This window comes from Metopolophium dirhodum, chromosome 1, assembly GCF_019925205.1.
Source record: "Metopolophium dirhodum isolate CAU chromosome 1, ASM1992520v1, whole genome shotgun sequence".
Taxonomy (NCBI): domain Eukaryota; kingdom Metazoa; phylum Arthropoda; class Insecta; order Hemiptera; family Aphididae; genus Metopolophium; species Metopolophium dirhodum.
Genome location: NC_083560.1, coordinates 48,046,698 through 48,063,181, shown reverse-complemented (window position 1 = coordinate 48,063,181; position 16,484 = coordinate 48,046,698). Strand labels below are relative to the sequence as shown.

General features: G+C 28.9%; 1 protein-coding gene across 1 annotated transcript; it reads right to left on the bottom strand.

Moving 5' to 3' along the window:
- Nucleotides 1-10,774: 10,774 nt before the first annotated feature.
- LOC132937029 (tRNA-uridine aminocarboxypropyltransferase 1) lies at nt 10,775-16,479 on the bottom strand. Its single transcript, XM_061003857.1, has 5 exons — nt 16,013-16,479; nt 15,811-15,951; nt 14,452-14,516; nt 11,318-11,439; nt 10,775-11,228 (listed from the first exon to the last, which is right to left on the bottom strand). The coding sequence occupies exons 1-5, from the start codon at nt 16,172-16,174 to the stop codon at nt 10,972-10,974; spliced, it is 747 nt and encodes a 248-aa protein (XP_060859840.1). The 5' UTR covers nt 16,175-16,479; the 3' UTR covers nt 10,775-10,971.
- Nucleotides 16,480-16,484: the final 5 nt, after the last annotated feature.

The following is a 16,484-nucleotide window of genomic DNA, read 5'->3' as shown; positions in this document are numbered from 1 at the left end:
TTTTTAAACTTACCTTGATTAAGTGAAGTAGGTTCTTCATAGTGGCCTTGAAATGCCATTCCTTGTTTACTGAGGTATAAAACTATATCTATAATATGGCACATATAGTTTCGATTTTGCTTAATTTCTTCTTGATGTGCAGCAGACAGTTGTGATAGTACACTTTCAGACTTTTTAGCTGATATACTAAGAGCGAGTTTTGAAACAAATGTCAAATGGCTCTTAGAACAATTATGTTTCTTCAATCTTTTTGAAAGCTATATAAAATAACACAGTAAGTATACAATTTAATTTTCAAAATCAAATAAATCTTTATTCATTTATGTATGTACGATTTTAACTTCCAACTTCCCTAGTCAATCTAACTCACAAGTTGAGCATTTAGAAGTATTAAATCTATTCAAATTAATTATTTAAACCTACTTTATGCCAGTTATTAAATCCTATTGTTGTCTAAGTATCTTCCATATTTTTATTACCAAACATCTGACAAGCATAACAAAATGTTGCATCGCATATAATACTGTATTTAAGCCACTTATATGTATTGAAATATTCACTGCTGAATGACCTAAACTGACAACCAAATTGACTGGCCTCGGTCAGGGTGCGGACGACGGCGGATTGGTTTCGGAGTGGCTGTTAGCAGGAGCTAACCTTGTGGTTAAAAGACCAAGCTAGGTCTAGGGGAAAGATGCCGAGTGAGAACTCTCCTCAGCTCCAACCCAGCCTACCGGTGGGACTATATGCACCGGAGGTTGCCCGTGACCAAAAACGGGAAGCAATGAGGATAGCTTGCGATCCCACCTGGATGGCGAAGGGTACGTGAACGCCCCATCCAACGGTACGGGCGCTATCTCTCCCGACTTCGGTGGGAACGGGTGTGCGCCCGGTGCTCATGGTCCACAGACGACGCGCGGCCGGCATGCCGTCCGTGAACCTCTGCGTCTCTCGACTAGCGCACAGCGCTAATGTGAGGTCCGCAGTTGTAGCCGAAAGGCACCAAAACCCAGGAATCTACGTGTATAAAATATACTCGCAACACGCAGCCAAATGTAAAATAACTATAATGTGGTGTCTACTCACTACTGTCTATATTAATATTATCAAGTACCAACTAACTAACAAGAGAGTACAAAATCAAATAAAACAATATTATACCATATATTGATACCATGACGGGCCCGTATTATTGTACCAAAATGGAAATATATTATTTACAAGACGTATATAAATAATTTTTAAATCCGTAATCGATAACGTCATATTAAATTGCATTCTATAATTAATTTATTGTATTATGCCGATAGTACACTCTTCGCTCTCTTTTCGTCACACCTATATGAACGGGGCGGTGACAAGTGGCGACGATATCAGATATCTATACATACTGCTGCCTGCTGGCATTATAATATTTGACGATACAAATATACAATTAACGGTGGTTGTTGAGCGTTAGTTGGGAATCTAGGAAAAATGTATTAAAATAAAACCTACTGATTCTACGTATTGTGTACACGGTACATTTTAATATGTAATAAACCCAATTTAATAAACGCATTTGATGTTTCCATTGACCATTAGAGATTAAAATAACTTAGAAAAACAATATTTTAATAATTTATCAATTTTACCAGTTAATTAATTATTATTTATAGAATCAGAAGTGTTACTGTTACCGATATTGTAAAAACCGGTACAGAAAATTTGGGAGTGCTAATTTTGATGTTGGGACTGTTGGGAGTGCTAAGCACTCCCCCCCCCTAGTTGCGCCCATGGTCACATATTAAGCTCATAATAAATTGTATTGACACTCAACACTATAAAATAATTTATAACTAAATATATTTATCTTATTTTTTCTTAATGTATAATGGATATTGATTGTAGAAACGATGCTCCAAGAGCCAATTTCGGGGCAGAAGGACTAGGCGGCTTAGCATCTTCCTAATCAACAACATGATTATAAATAAAGATAAACATGTTATTATTAAAAATAATATACAGTAGAAATCAGTTATAACGAGTTTCAAGAGCCAGCTAGTTATTCTCATTGTAACCGGTAGCTCTTTATAATATACGTTACATTATAGTTGAAATCGAAGCACTCCTTCTGATAGAAATCTTGTATATAGGATAAAAAAAAAAATAAACACCATTGGAAAACCACTAGCCTCACTCAGAATCTAAATTATATCAGTAAGTTTCCACACATTAAAATTAAACCCATTTTCAGGATGATCACTCAGAAAGCATTTTACCCAACTAAGATATTTAAATATAATTTATTATCTCAAGTTATTTAGATTTATCATAATCAGGGTTCGGGACTTATAGCACTTAAAAACTGTCACATGGTTTTTTTTCCCAAATATCTTCGAAAAGAAGTTTCACTTCAAAAATACTTATAGTACCTAATATTATACTTTGGCATGTCATAGGTACAAAATAGCAATAACAATTATTTTTCTAGATATATTTCAAAAGATTTTTTTTTTAAAACCGAGGTCTATAATATAATAGGTGCATGAAAGACTATATGACAATAGGACTATATGACCTATATGACTATAGGTAAAACTAAAGCTCAATGAATAAAAAGGTGGATAAGTGGATGTCGCTCTGCTGTACAGTAGGTTACAAGTGGGTCACTGTAATGGATGGTGTTAAATTTGAATTCAATGATATAATATCATTGTATAAGAAAAACGATTCTGAGCGAAAACGGTCAGTCAGCCTATGATATTACCAAGTATATTTGATGATATTATTGTGAATAAAGTAATTTATATATAACCTATTTACGTGGAGCCTTGTTTTAAATTTTAAATCCTTAGCCATAAAAGTTAAACATTTTATACATTTTTAACCACAAAATAATTAATAAATTATAAATTTGATAAATGTTGTCAAAATTTGAACTTTAAATGCTTATAAAAAGAAATTGTGCCTATGTATTTTTAATATTTTTCAACTGCTATTAGAACGATATATCAGGAGCCTTATATTAAATTTTCACGCTTTTTTACCCAACAAATAAAAATTTATTGTTATTTATAGAAAAAAAAACTAAAAAAATTGAAAACTGACAATGTCCGTAAACAGCTCAAAAAGAGTCAAAATATTTTCAACATTTTATGGTGTATAGAAAATGCTAATATGAACATTCAGTGAAATTTTCAAGTATCTACAGTCATTTGTTTTTTAATTACAATAAAATAAGAAAATTGTTACATGAGAAATCGAGTAAATATCAAATGTTGTAAAAATATAAATTTCAGACGCTCATAAAAATTTAATTTAAGTTTCTTCTAGACATTTTTTTTTTGATAAAGGTAGACAAACTTATGAGTAATCTTATATTACATTTTCAAATCTTAGATTTAAAAAGAAAAATTTTTATGAATTTCAACTCAAAATAATTTGCTATTTTTCGTGATTTTTCCATATTTTGTCAAAATTTGAACTTTAAATGCTTATAATTAAAAACTGTGACTAAGGATTTTTAATTTTTTTCATCTGCCTTTGAAACAATAACCTAGGAGCCTTCTATTAAATTTTCAAGCTTTTTTACTCAACAGATAAAATTTTATTGATATTTATAGAAAAAAAAACTAAAAAAATTGAAAACTGACAATGGCCGTAAACAGCTCAAAAAGAGTCAAAATATTTTCAAAATTGTATTGTGTATAGAAAATGCAAATATAAACAACCAGTGAAAATTTCATGCATCTACGGTCATTTGTTTTAGAGTTACACCAATAACCAAAATCGATTTTGTTAGAAATCGATTTTGCGTAAAAATTCCCGTTTTTCCTTAATTTTTCTTTTGTTTTTCACATCGCTTTTGAAAACTACTGGGAAATTAAAATTTTGACCTCCCCAATGCACCAACGATATTTACTTTCCCATCGAACAAGATACTGAAGTCGAAAATCGAAGCATTATTTCGACTACTTATCGTGTACACAGACACAAAAATAAAAAAATAAAAAAAAATTAAAAAAAAAATAAAAAAAATAAAAAAAAAAATAAAAAAAAAAACACACATCATTGTAAAATCAATACATTCATCGTTTCACTCAGAATCTAAAATATGTAAATACAAAAATGAAGTAAAAAGTATTTTATTTAGTGTATATTGTTTACTATTTAATGGTAAAACACATTTTTATTATAATTCAATAACATTAATTTCACAAAATGTTCATCGCTCATATAATATAACCACGGTATTTTGTGTACATTTGCCTTATAACATTGAAAACATTCTACGGAGAAACTACTTGGAAGGGGAGTGATATATTTTATGAGTACGTGTTTCATTATAGAATGTATTTAATTTAATGACAGAATACATGTACATCTATTCTTTCTTAAATTCTGTATATTGTGAGCAGGGCCGGCCCAAGGTATTTTGACGCCCCGTGCAATTTTTTGAAAGGCACCCTTAATCAAATTCTCAATAATACATTTTATACTTTTTATACTTACCTACATATTTTGTTTAAAATTCTTATATTAATGGATAGGTAAAGGATTGCAAAACTTATATGGATACAATTTATTTTTATTTTAGATTCTGAGTGAAACGATGAATGTATTGATTTTACAATGATGTGTGTTTTTTTTTTTATTTTTTTTTTATTTTTTTTTATTTTTTTATTTTTGTTTCTGTGTACACGATAAGTAGTCGAAATAATGCTTCGATTTTCGACTTCAGTATCTTGTTCGATGGGAAAGTGAATATCGTTGGTGCATTGGGGAGGTCAAAATTTTAATTTCCCAGTAGTTTTCAAAAGCGATGTGAAAAACAAAAGAAAAATTAAGGAAAAACGGGAATTTTTACGCAAAATCGATTTTTAACAAAATCGATTTTGGTTATTGGTGTAACTCTAAAAAAAATGACCGTAGATGCATGAAATTTTCACTGGTTGTTTATATTTGCATTTTCTATACACCATAAAATTTACAAAATATTTTGACTCTTTTTGAGCTGTTTACGGCCATTGTCAGTTTTCAATTTTCTTAGTTTTTTTTTCTATAAATATCAATAAAATTTTATCTGTTGAGTAAAAAAGCTTGAAAATTTAATAGAAGGCTCCTAGGTTATTGTTTCAAAGGCAGATGAAAAAAATTAAAAATCCTTAGTCACAGTTTTTAATTATAAGCATTTAAAGTTCAAATTTTGACAAAATACGGAAAAATCACGAAAAATAGCAAATTATTTTGATGAGAATTCATAAAAATTTTTCTTTTCAAATCTAAGATTTGAAAATGTAATATAAGATTACTCATAAGTTTGTCTACCTTTATCAAAAAAAAAATGTCTAGAAGAAACTTAAATTAAATTTTTATGAGCGTCTGAAATTTATATTTTTACAACATTTGATATTTACTCGATTTCTCATGTAACAATTTTCTTATTTTATTGTAATTAAAAAAGGAATGACTATAGATACTTGAAAATTTCACTGAATGTTTATATTAGCATTTTCTATACACCATAAAATGTTGAAAATATTTTGACTCTTTTTGAGCTGTTTACGGACATTGTCAGTTTTCAATTTTTTTAGTTTTTTTTCTATAAATATCAATAAATTTTTATTTGTTGGGTAAAAAAGCGTGAAAATTTAATATAAGGCTCCTGATATATCGTTCTAATAGCAGTTGAAAAATATTAAAAATACATAGGCACAATTTTTTTTTATAAGCATTTAAAGTTCAAATTTTGACAACATTTATCAAATTTATAATTTATTAATTATTTTGTAGTTAAAAATTTATAAATTTTTAACTTTTATGGCTAAGGATTGAAAATTTAAAACAAGGCTCCACGTAAATAGGTTATATTTAAATTACTTTATTCACAATAATATCATCAAATATACTTGGTAAAATCATAGGCTGACTGACCGTTTTCGCTCAGAATCGTTTTTCTTATACAATGATATTATATCATTGAATTCAAATTTAACACCATCCATTACAGCGACCCACTTGTAACCTACCGTACAGCAGAGCGACATCCACTTATCCACCTTTTTTATAATTAATATGTATTTAGATTATTTCTTTAATCGTATACAATATAATAAATATTATTAATAATAATTTTTTAAAATATACATTTTTTTCTAGATTTTAAATCAGCAAAATTTTGTATTGCTTCGTTTAGATCTAATTTAGAAACTATATCATTTTCTATACTGATTAATGCCAAATTGTTGAGACGTTCTTCTGTCATTGTTGATCTCAAGTACGTTTTTATTAACTTCAATTTGCTGAAACTTCTCTCGCAGCTTGCAGTAGTTACAGGAATTGTCATCATAATTCTTAAAGCGACCCATAAGTTTGGTAAGGTATCTTGTAATTTGTTATCATTAATAAATGTTAAGATTTCCAATGGAAAGCTATCTTTTTTAGAGTACCTATAACGATCTTACAATCTCAATTTCATTACACAAATCTATACCATTCAAATCGCACTCTGTCTTATCTTTATTCTGATCGTTAAGCTTTAAAATATGTAGATCCTTACACGATTTTGATAGATTTTCGTGGCTTTTATTTTCTTTTATACTGTACAAAAATCCCCAAGTATCATTAAATTCTTTAATTTTTTCAAAACGTTCAGAAATAGAAGATATTGCTTGGTCTAGTATGTTATTTAATACATGCTGTTTGAAATATAATTTTGGGTTTTAGGGTTCTGAAGCTTCGTCTCTAGATTCGTAATCAAATTGTTTTTTTCTACGTATTACACGAGTGACTCTAAATTTCGGTTCAACATTTAATTGTAAAGATAATTTTTTAACAGACTTTATAGCTTTTGCTGTATGTCCAGTTATTCTATAATCTTGTAAAAACTTTGTACAGTTATCCAAAAGTAAAACCGCTGTCCTAATATCCATTTTTGAACTTTGCATTGACTTACTAACAAGGTTAACTTTTGATAAAATATCTTGCCAAAAACATAACAAAACTAAAAAATTGAATCTCTCTTTATATTGAATTATTGGATTAATTATTGAATAAATTGAATAATTTTTGACCGATACCGGCGACACCGCTAACAACTGTTCAACTTCACAAGCAAAACAAAAATGAGAAATAATTGTACATCGTATTTCGAACATTATTAGTTTATTACAGATAACGACAATAAAAGACGATAAATGTACGATTAATAGCTATAATAATAACTATGGCTCGGAAGTTGATGCATTTTGCATTTTTTTTTAATTAATGTAGTCATTAATCTATCAAGCTAAACATCCGATTTATATGGTCTAATAAAATAATCTGAAATTTTTATTTTGCATTTTCTATACAAAAATGTTTTTGACTTTATTTCTCATTGATATCATTTTATCACGTTCTTACATTTTAAATTATTATTTTTCGATAATGATGTCATTTTTCTATAATATAGCAAAGTTTTCTTATACGTAGATACATTAAATGCTTAATTTGATTTTCATTAAATGAGATAAAATCATAAAAATAAAATATAATATCTTATTTTAACTTTTATATATAGCTTATTGTTGTCAGTGTTACAAAAATAACTAAGTACACTAAAATATTACTGGTTGTGGTCGAGCTGTTTAACTCGCAATGTTTGAAATAAGGTATATTTATAGTTTATAGACTAAAGTATATTTATATTTAAATAAAACGTATTGTAATTTGTAGCCACTATATTTTGTATAATATAATTTAGTATTCGACCGTCTCGTGTAGCGTGTTATTGTCCTGTCTTAAAATCTTTTCTATTAAATAATGCCTAAAAATAAAACTTCGACTAGTGCTCGTTTACGTGCGTTTGTGTCAGAATTTGGAAGTGATATTTTTTAAACTGATGGATATATACTTTTTTGCAAGATATGCGACGTTAAGGTTGCCGCAGATAAAAAGTTCACTGTGGAACCACACGTGTCACGTCAAAAGCATATACATGGTATTGTTACGTACCCACGTATTAAGTAGTCATATATTAACTATGTACAGCACGCCGCACGTCTCTAATAATATTTGACACTATAACTAATAAGGCAATTAGTATAGTATAACATGCGGAGGTCGTTGCAAAAGCGTAGAGAAAACAATTAAACTATAGAAGGTGTCGTCACACGTATCTTTCCTGGAAAGCCAACACCCATACGCGAGGGTACGAGTCGACCCGCATACCAAATACGAGACCCGAACTCTGTCTCATGACCGAGCTTAGCCACTACTACAACCACCCACTCCAAAGGACACAATCATATATATAGAAGCCCAGGACAAGAGCTCTTCAGACGGTTAGGGACATTCAGAGTCAGGTCGTAACACCACTCACAGTTTAAATTCTATCTTAAAGAGTCGTAACACCACTCTTTTACATCATATATTATAACATTGTAATTTTGTACTAGGTTAATAAACATTAATCATACCTAGTACATCACGTATTTCATTTCTGCGTTGATGTATATATCGACGTCGGTTGGGACGTAACAGTATTGAGCGCAAAAATTTACAAACTGAAAAATCAAAAAACCAAAGTTTATTGACACAACCATCCAGAAAATGTACATTTAATTATGATTTGTGTCAAGCGCTTTTGTCGGCTAATATTCCGTTGAATAAATTATCCAACGACTGTTTTCGTAACTTTTTGGAAAAATATACAAGCAAGAGTATTCTCGTCGAATCGACATTGAGAAAATCGTATGTCGCCCAATGTTACGAAGAAACAATGATAAATATAAAAAATTATTGTGAAAATCAAAAACTGTGGATTTCTATCGACGAAACCACAGATGCGGAAGGCCGGTACATCGCGAATATTATTACGGTACGTTAGAAATTAGATGCCCAGGAAAAATATTTTTATTTCACACAGAAGCACTAGAAAAACTAGAAAAAGCTAATCATACCAGCATTGCTAAATTATTGGATAAAGCATCTTTTGTGGCCTCAAGGGATTAAATACGACAATATTTTGCTGTTTTCGAGTGATGCAGCGCCATATGGCGCTATATGGTAAAGGCTGGTAAAGGCATAAAAATAATGTACTCAAAAATGGAACATGTCACCTATTTAGCTCACGAATTACACAGGGTTGCAGAAGAAGTTCGTAAATGTTTTCCTAAAGTTGATCAATTAATATCTAACGTAAAAAAAATGTTTTTAAAGTGTCCTGCCCGTATTCATTTTTTTCGAGAAAAGGCACCGCCGAATATTTCATTACCACCACAGCCTGTATTAACTAGATGGGGGACGTGGCTAAGTGCCGCAAATTATTATTGTGAACACTTCGAGACTTTAATACTTGGTTTAAATAGAGAAGACGCTACGTCGATTGAGATAGCTCAAGATCTCATGGACGATTGTAATTTGAAAAGTGACTTGATATACATTTACTCTAATTTTGGAACATCGAGTGATTCTATAACTCAGTTAGAAACATTTGGGCTTAGTCTTTACCACACAATAAAAATTGTACAAGATGTAGAAAATAAAATTCAACAAGCAGAAAATAGAGTAGGACAAGATATAAAAAAAATTAAAATTCGTTTTGGATAAAAATACGGGCTTTAAAACAGTGACAACAATTTCAAAAATTTTGAATAGTGAAAAAGTGTTGAACCAAAACTTTCCAGACGACTTCAATACTTCTGATATTACTCATTTTCAATTTGCACCTATTACATCTGTAGATGTAGAAAGAAGTTTCTCAAAGTAAAAGAATTTACTTTTGTACAATCGCAGGTCATTTACTATGTAAAATATCAAACATGCACTTATTGTTCAATGTAATAAATTTGATTAGATTTTTTAATTAGGATCATTTTTATATTTTTTTTTAAATATTTGTTTAGGATATTTATGGTTTATATTTAGATAACAATTTTTAACAAGATGTTAAATAAAAGGTGTTTTTCTTAAAAATATAAAATAAATCATTTTTTTTTGCATTTTTTAGGTAATAAGGTTATTTTATTTTACAATTTGACAATTGTTGGGTCATTTTTTGCAGTCATTTTCCATCATTTTTAGATCATTTATTCATATTTTTTTAGGTCATCAACTTCCGAGCCCTAATAATAACCAACACAGTCCAATATAGCGACTATCTTATCTTATATCTCAGACGTATCGGCTGTTCGGCTGTAATGCTTCCTCCACACTCGTATCGCCTCGCCTCGTGCGCGCTCCGTTTATTTATATCCGTTTTCATAATTATAAAATATTTGTATATTAAAAGCGCCCCGGGCAACCGCCCGGTTCGCCCATATCTTGGGCCGGCATTGATTGTGAGTATTGCATGAAAAAAATAGCTTAGATAAACAAATTAGTAGGTAAGGCTATGTATGTGTTATTAAAAAAAAAACAGAAGACATGTTTTTAAATACCTAATTGTTTTCTCGATATGTAAATGCCTCTCTTAAATTCAGAGATGTGTTCTTTAAAACACATTTTCATGATATTTGAAAATTGAAAACTGTAAATAACTTCTTGTTATATGCTGCCATGCACATGATACTACCCGAGAAATATGTCTTATTAATGATTAGGTAACTAACTAGGTAGTAGGTACTAATTTAATAGATAACAGATTTTCATAAATTCTAGACCATCTCGTTTGAATGATTCACTTAATTTTATTGCCTCATGATGAGTCACCTCATACTAATAATTGGTGTTTATGGCCAAGTGGTCTTGCCACAGTTGATGACAGGATGATAGAACACCAAGAGCCAATGAACAAATAATACTAAACATATTTATATTGCTATTCTTATAATTTAAAATTCTACTGAAATATCATAGGATACGAAAGCAGAAACAGAACGCCAATATGATGTGCCATGTGGATTAAATTGATAAAGCACCAATTACAGTTACCTTTCTTCAATATTAAAATAGGTAAAAAAAATATATTATAGACAAATTAATAATTTTTATCTTATAGTAACAATTTCATATATTCATAGGTCTTCTATATGATTTAAGCTTATCATGTTCATAAAGTTGGTGGATTTTTTCATACATAAATCTGAAGAAAAATAACATATTATCATAATTTTGAGGTGGCTCATTTGCTTCGATATCTGTTTCTGTGAATTCAACTAGTAGTTGATGGATAGCTTCAATAGTAGCTAAAAACCATCTAGGGCTGCCCTTTTGATGTCTCCAAAATTGAGATAATCTTATTTGCAGCTTTATACACGGAAGTCCTGAAAAAAAAAATGTAATAAATAAGTGCTTATGTTATTTATTATGTAAATAACAAAAATATTCTACAACTAAAACAAGAGTATCAAACCTGATATTATTGGATCCTTCAGAATTCCATTACTTTGATTCCAAGTACTATCAATAAACAATGCATGTGTCATGAACTTGTGGGAAGTATTTTTTTTGGTACATACTGTACTATCATTTTGTCTGTAAAAATATGTGATATATCAATGTATGAAAAATCAAGTATTAATTTAATTTAAATAAATTATTAACTAAAGAAAATTATTATTAATATAAAATTAATATACAATTTATAATAATTTTCTTAGCAATGAATGTATTGATTTTATAATGTGTTTTATTTTTATTTTTGTGTCTGTCACCACCGTTAGGGGCAGTAAAACTGCTTCGATTTTCTTCAACAGTATATTCTTTGATGGGAATGTGAATCTAGTTGGTGCATTCGGGAGGGCAAAATTTAAAACTCCCAATAGTTTTCAAAAGCGCCGGGAAAAGCAACATACGAATTAAGGAAAAACGGGAATTTTTACGGTTTTAGGTGTAACTCTAAAACAAATGAACATATTATAAACAACGGGGGGCCGTAAAATCTCGGAACGTATTAGCATGGGCCGTATAAATACGGAACAAAAAAGTATAGTCCCGGACCGTAGAAATCTGGAATAAAATATTCTTCAAACTATATTATGTGGACCGTATAATCGCGGAATTTAAAAATATGCAGACTGTATTGTCACGGACCGTATTCTTTTGGAAAACAAATTACGTACACCGTATAGTCGCGGATCGTATAAATGCGGAATAACATTTTTTTTTCGAACTGTATTATGCCGGAATGTATACTATCGGAATCCTAATTTTAAATTATATTAACGCCATCAAGCGGTGTAATTCTACAATCATATAACATGGCTTAAACATTCTTAGATGGTTTTAAATAGGCAATTCAAAATGTGGAATATTATTTATTTTTACCAAAATTTGGTCTCTGTAAGCTATCTGCTACTTTTTAAATTATAGCAACTAACAAACCAACAGATAAGATACTAATTAGAACAATAATAAGAACAATTCAAACAATAAAAAAATGGTCGTGTTTAATAAAAAAATTAATAGGTTTATAGTTTATATCGTGACTTATACGGTTATACCGTATAGGTAATGTTTAAATTCCGAAAAACTAAAAAGTCCATTCGAAATGAAAGCTAATAATTATAACATTAAATTCGGGAACTTATTGCTTTAAAGTCGGGTTTCTAATCAAAGATATTACTCATTCTTCTTCTTGTGACTATAAACATATTAATAGTATTATATGATTTTAACTTATTCTTTAACAATGTTGGAAAAAATATTTCATATATTTATTTTTTGGTTACAGAAAGTACAGTGGTCTATTATAGTATTATGCATGATAAATGTCATATTAGTAACTCAATCTTCTTAACACCTATTACTTTAAATTAAATAGAAGAAATTATAAACATAAAAGATAATATTCCTCTTTTTTTTTGTGGTAAACTTACAATACTACTATATTGTTACAATGACATTTAAAAAAATATTAAAAATCCTTAGTCACAGTTTTTTTTTAGAAGCATTTGAGTTCAAATTTTGACAAAATACGGTCAAATCAAGAAAATTAGCAAAATTATTTTGAGTTAAGAATTCATACAAATTTTTCTTTTGAAATCAAAGACTTGAAAATGTAATACAAAATTCCTAATGCTTTAACTAGTTTTATATGAATAAAAAACTACCGGAAATTCAAATTAAATTTTTATGAGTGTTTGAAGTTCATATTTTTACAAGCTTGGATATTCACTTGATTTCTCATGTATTTTGCTATCTTCTTGTAATTCAAAAACTAAATTATCTCTGAACTATAATAAACACGGTCATCGAGCTGCTTAAGACAGTCATGACTAATCAATAAATAAATAGTAATAATAATAAAAACAAATAATCAAATAACAACAGAATTCTATTAATTTTATCAATATATTCCAAAACCACTTATGGTACTATCCCAACTAAGAGACTAAAAATAAATTTTCCAAGATACTATCTGACAAACCAAAACTACCAAAACAACCAACTACTCAAAAGTATAAAATTCCCAATAGTGTTCAATAGCATCAGAAAAAACAAATAATAACTGAGATTTATCTTTTAGTTTCAAATTTATTTTAGTTAATAAATTATAAAATGTTCAATTTTCCAAGCTAGGGATTAAAAATTTAAAGTAAAGATTCACATACATAATTCAGACTAACCAAAAACCATAAAAAATCTATATAAACACAGTTAATTTTTTACAGACATTTTAAGTTCAAATTTTCACGAAATTACATAATAAAACCAATAATACGTTTTAGTTATTTTAACGTTATCTAAAAATTTTTCGTGAGTATATGAAACATTTAGAGTATAATATTATATTCTATAGACACAATGATATTTTTAAATATAACTTTTTGGCAAAAATACCTAACCTATTATTGTACTAGGTAATTGACTAATAGTAAAATAAATTCTTTAATCACAATAATGTCATCAAATGTACTTAGTGATATCATAGACAATCTGTCTTCGCTAAGAATCGTTTTTTTTTGTTGATACAATGATTTTAGATTAGCCGAGCGACACAATCTTACCCGCTTTTTTATTGTATCCAGTGTACAGATTGTTAAATTAGTTTAAATAATAATAATAAACGCTAGACATTTTACAAACTGATTGAGTATGAAGAAAGTTCTAGGGGACCGGTCTTTATGAGCTGATTGTGTTTTGTTACAGGTATTATGCACTGAACATATTATATACATTAGAAAACACAATTAACTAATATATTAATTGTATATTGTTTTTATAAAGATTTTAGAGAAACTATTGTATACTTATATCTTATTTAAGTTTAATTATAATAATATTTTTTTAATATTTTACTTTATATGTTCATGATATATTTTTGCAATAATTTCAAGAATATCCACGATAGAATTACTTCCACAATGTGTTCAACAATAATACCATATTATATCAGATCATAGATTTTCTGTCTACTAGTAAAAGTCCTATAATTATATGGGTTGTTCATTTTAGTAATGATAAAATAATTTTTTCCATAATTAAATATGGTAAACAACATAAAGTTAAAAACAAATAGTGCAAATTAATGAACAATTTAAATACTTTTTATTTGAAGAATAGAAGTCTTGTAGGGTTACAGCAGATTTTCCTGGATAAACAAGGATAACCTGAAATAAAAGATGGTAGAATTATTAAATTATTCAATATGCATACACATGTATAATAAAAATGATAACAGTAACTTTCCACACATTAAAATGAAATCTATTTTCAGGATGAACACTAAGAAAGCATTTTATCAAACTAGGATGTTTAAATATAATTTATACACTCAAGTTATTTATATTGATCATAATCAGGGTTTGGGACTTATAACACTTCAAAACACATAAGCGCTAAAATAAGCACTTACAAACTGTAGAATATGCATACAATTTTTTATAAATATGCATTTAATAAATATATTAATAATTATTAGTTATAATTATTGTAACATTCAAAAAAATCAAACAATTGTTAACTTGTTTCTTGAATTTCACAGTTTTTTTAAATTTAATTTGTCAACTATATAATGATAAATCAATAAATCAATAATTTTATATTTATGTTTATATTATATGTATATTAAATCTGATTTGGTAGGTTGATTCATTAAAAGTTGTTGAGATTTCCTTTGAACTTGATCTTCAGTTCAAATGTGTTGGCTTTTGTTAAACTTTTTTTCAAAATTAATCTTTAATTCACAAACTTTGCAAAATAATACCAACTCATCAGTAAATAATATTTCAGATTCAAATTCAGACACATAGTTTCTCAAAACACGCACACTAGTGGAATGTATTACTTTCCCTATTTGAGTACCTATATTATGCTTATGAAAAAATGTACACGAGTATAAGCACAAACGCGAATACACAGCGACGGATTACGTTGCGGACTGAACAAATAATCAAAATTATTAAATAGCTATGAATGCCTTAATACCGCTAGCCGTCCAAACTATGTTTACCGGGAATACCTTTAGTTTTACAGAAACGTTTTATAAACACATTATATTATATAATTATCGTATTGCCCATATCACAACATGTTATATATAAATGCATTAAGAGGTGTTGAAAAAATCTAATGTTCTCAAACTGATAACGTTAATTGTATTTGTTTTCCAAATAAAAAAAAGCTACATCAAAGATAAAGTTTTTCCCTATGTGTTGTGGAATTTTAGTAATTCTACTATAAATACAGTGGGAGTCATTATTGCTAAGAGAACACTCTTGTGAGTACCAAGTCCTCTTAAAAATTGTAAGCCAATGTTGACCTTGACACAATAAGACAATTGGATAAGATTAATTATGGTTTTGATGTTTATAATTCCATATTGTTACCCAATAATAAGACATCACATTTTACATTATGCAACTTCTGCTACACAATGAGTGATTAGATATTGATGAAAATTACCTTGTCGTCTTCAGTGTACCTGGGCATGTCAGGGTAAATGTAAATAGTAACATCGTTCGGCGCTAAAAGAGCAGCATGTATCGCAGTGCTTTTGCCTGCTATCTCTCTGCTGTGCTTGATAATGTCGATTTTGAACGGCAACTATAAAAAATTTGCGAATAAATACTACAGTTTACACGTAACCGAGAGGTTTGTGAGCTACCTTAACCGTGGGAATTTTGTTTTCGATGTCGGCATTTAAAGTGTAACATGTGTAGCAAAAGTATTTCCTGGACTTCGAACACTTGCGGCACGGTTGCCGTTCGTTTATGTTGAACAGTGTTTGCCAGTCGTTGGAGATCTCCATTCCTTCGAACGGATTCATCTTCGCGGTGTTATAATATAGTGGTTTACGACGTTAGAAGTAGAAGTACCGTCGTACCGATATGAAATATAAATATTGAAACGTAGTTTTTTTTAAATTTTAATTGCCCATAATAATTATTACTAATTATTTATTACCTCTAATATCTATTATCACAATTATTAGACAGTTGGAATGAAATGAAAATTTATTACACAATACACAACAATAAATTAATAATATTGTTATAGTGAGCTTATCAATTATTGCATACGGACCGTGATAACAAATAACCAATATTATGATTTCTTCAAAATATGCCAAATGGTAA

Coding starts and splice junctions, on each gene's coding strand:
- LOC132937029 (XM_061003857.1), bottom strand. CDS start 16,174: ATGAATCCGTTCGAAGGAATGGAGATCTCCAACGACTGGCAAACACTG. Junction 15,952..16,012: donor ACAAAATTCCCACGGTTAAG/GTAGCTCACAAA, acceptor AATTTTTTATAG/TTGCCGTTCAAAATCGACAT. Junction 14,517..15,810: donor GGTACACTGAAGACGACAAG/GTAATTTTCATC, acceptor CTTTTATTTCAG/GTTATCCTTGTTTATCCAGG.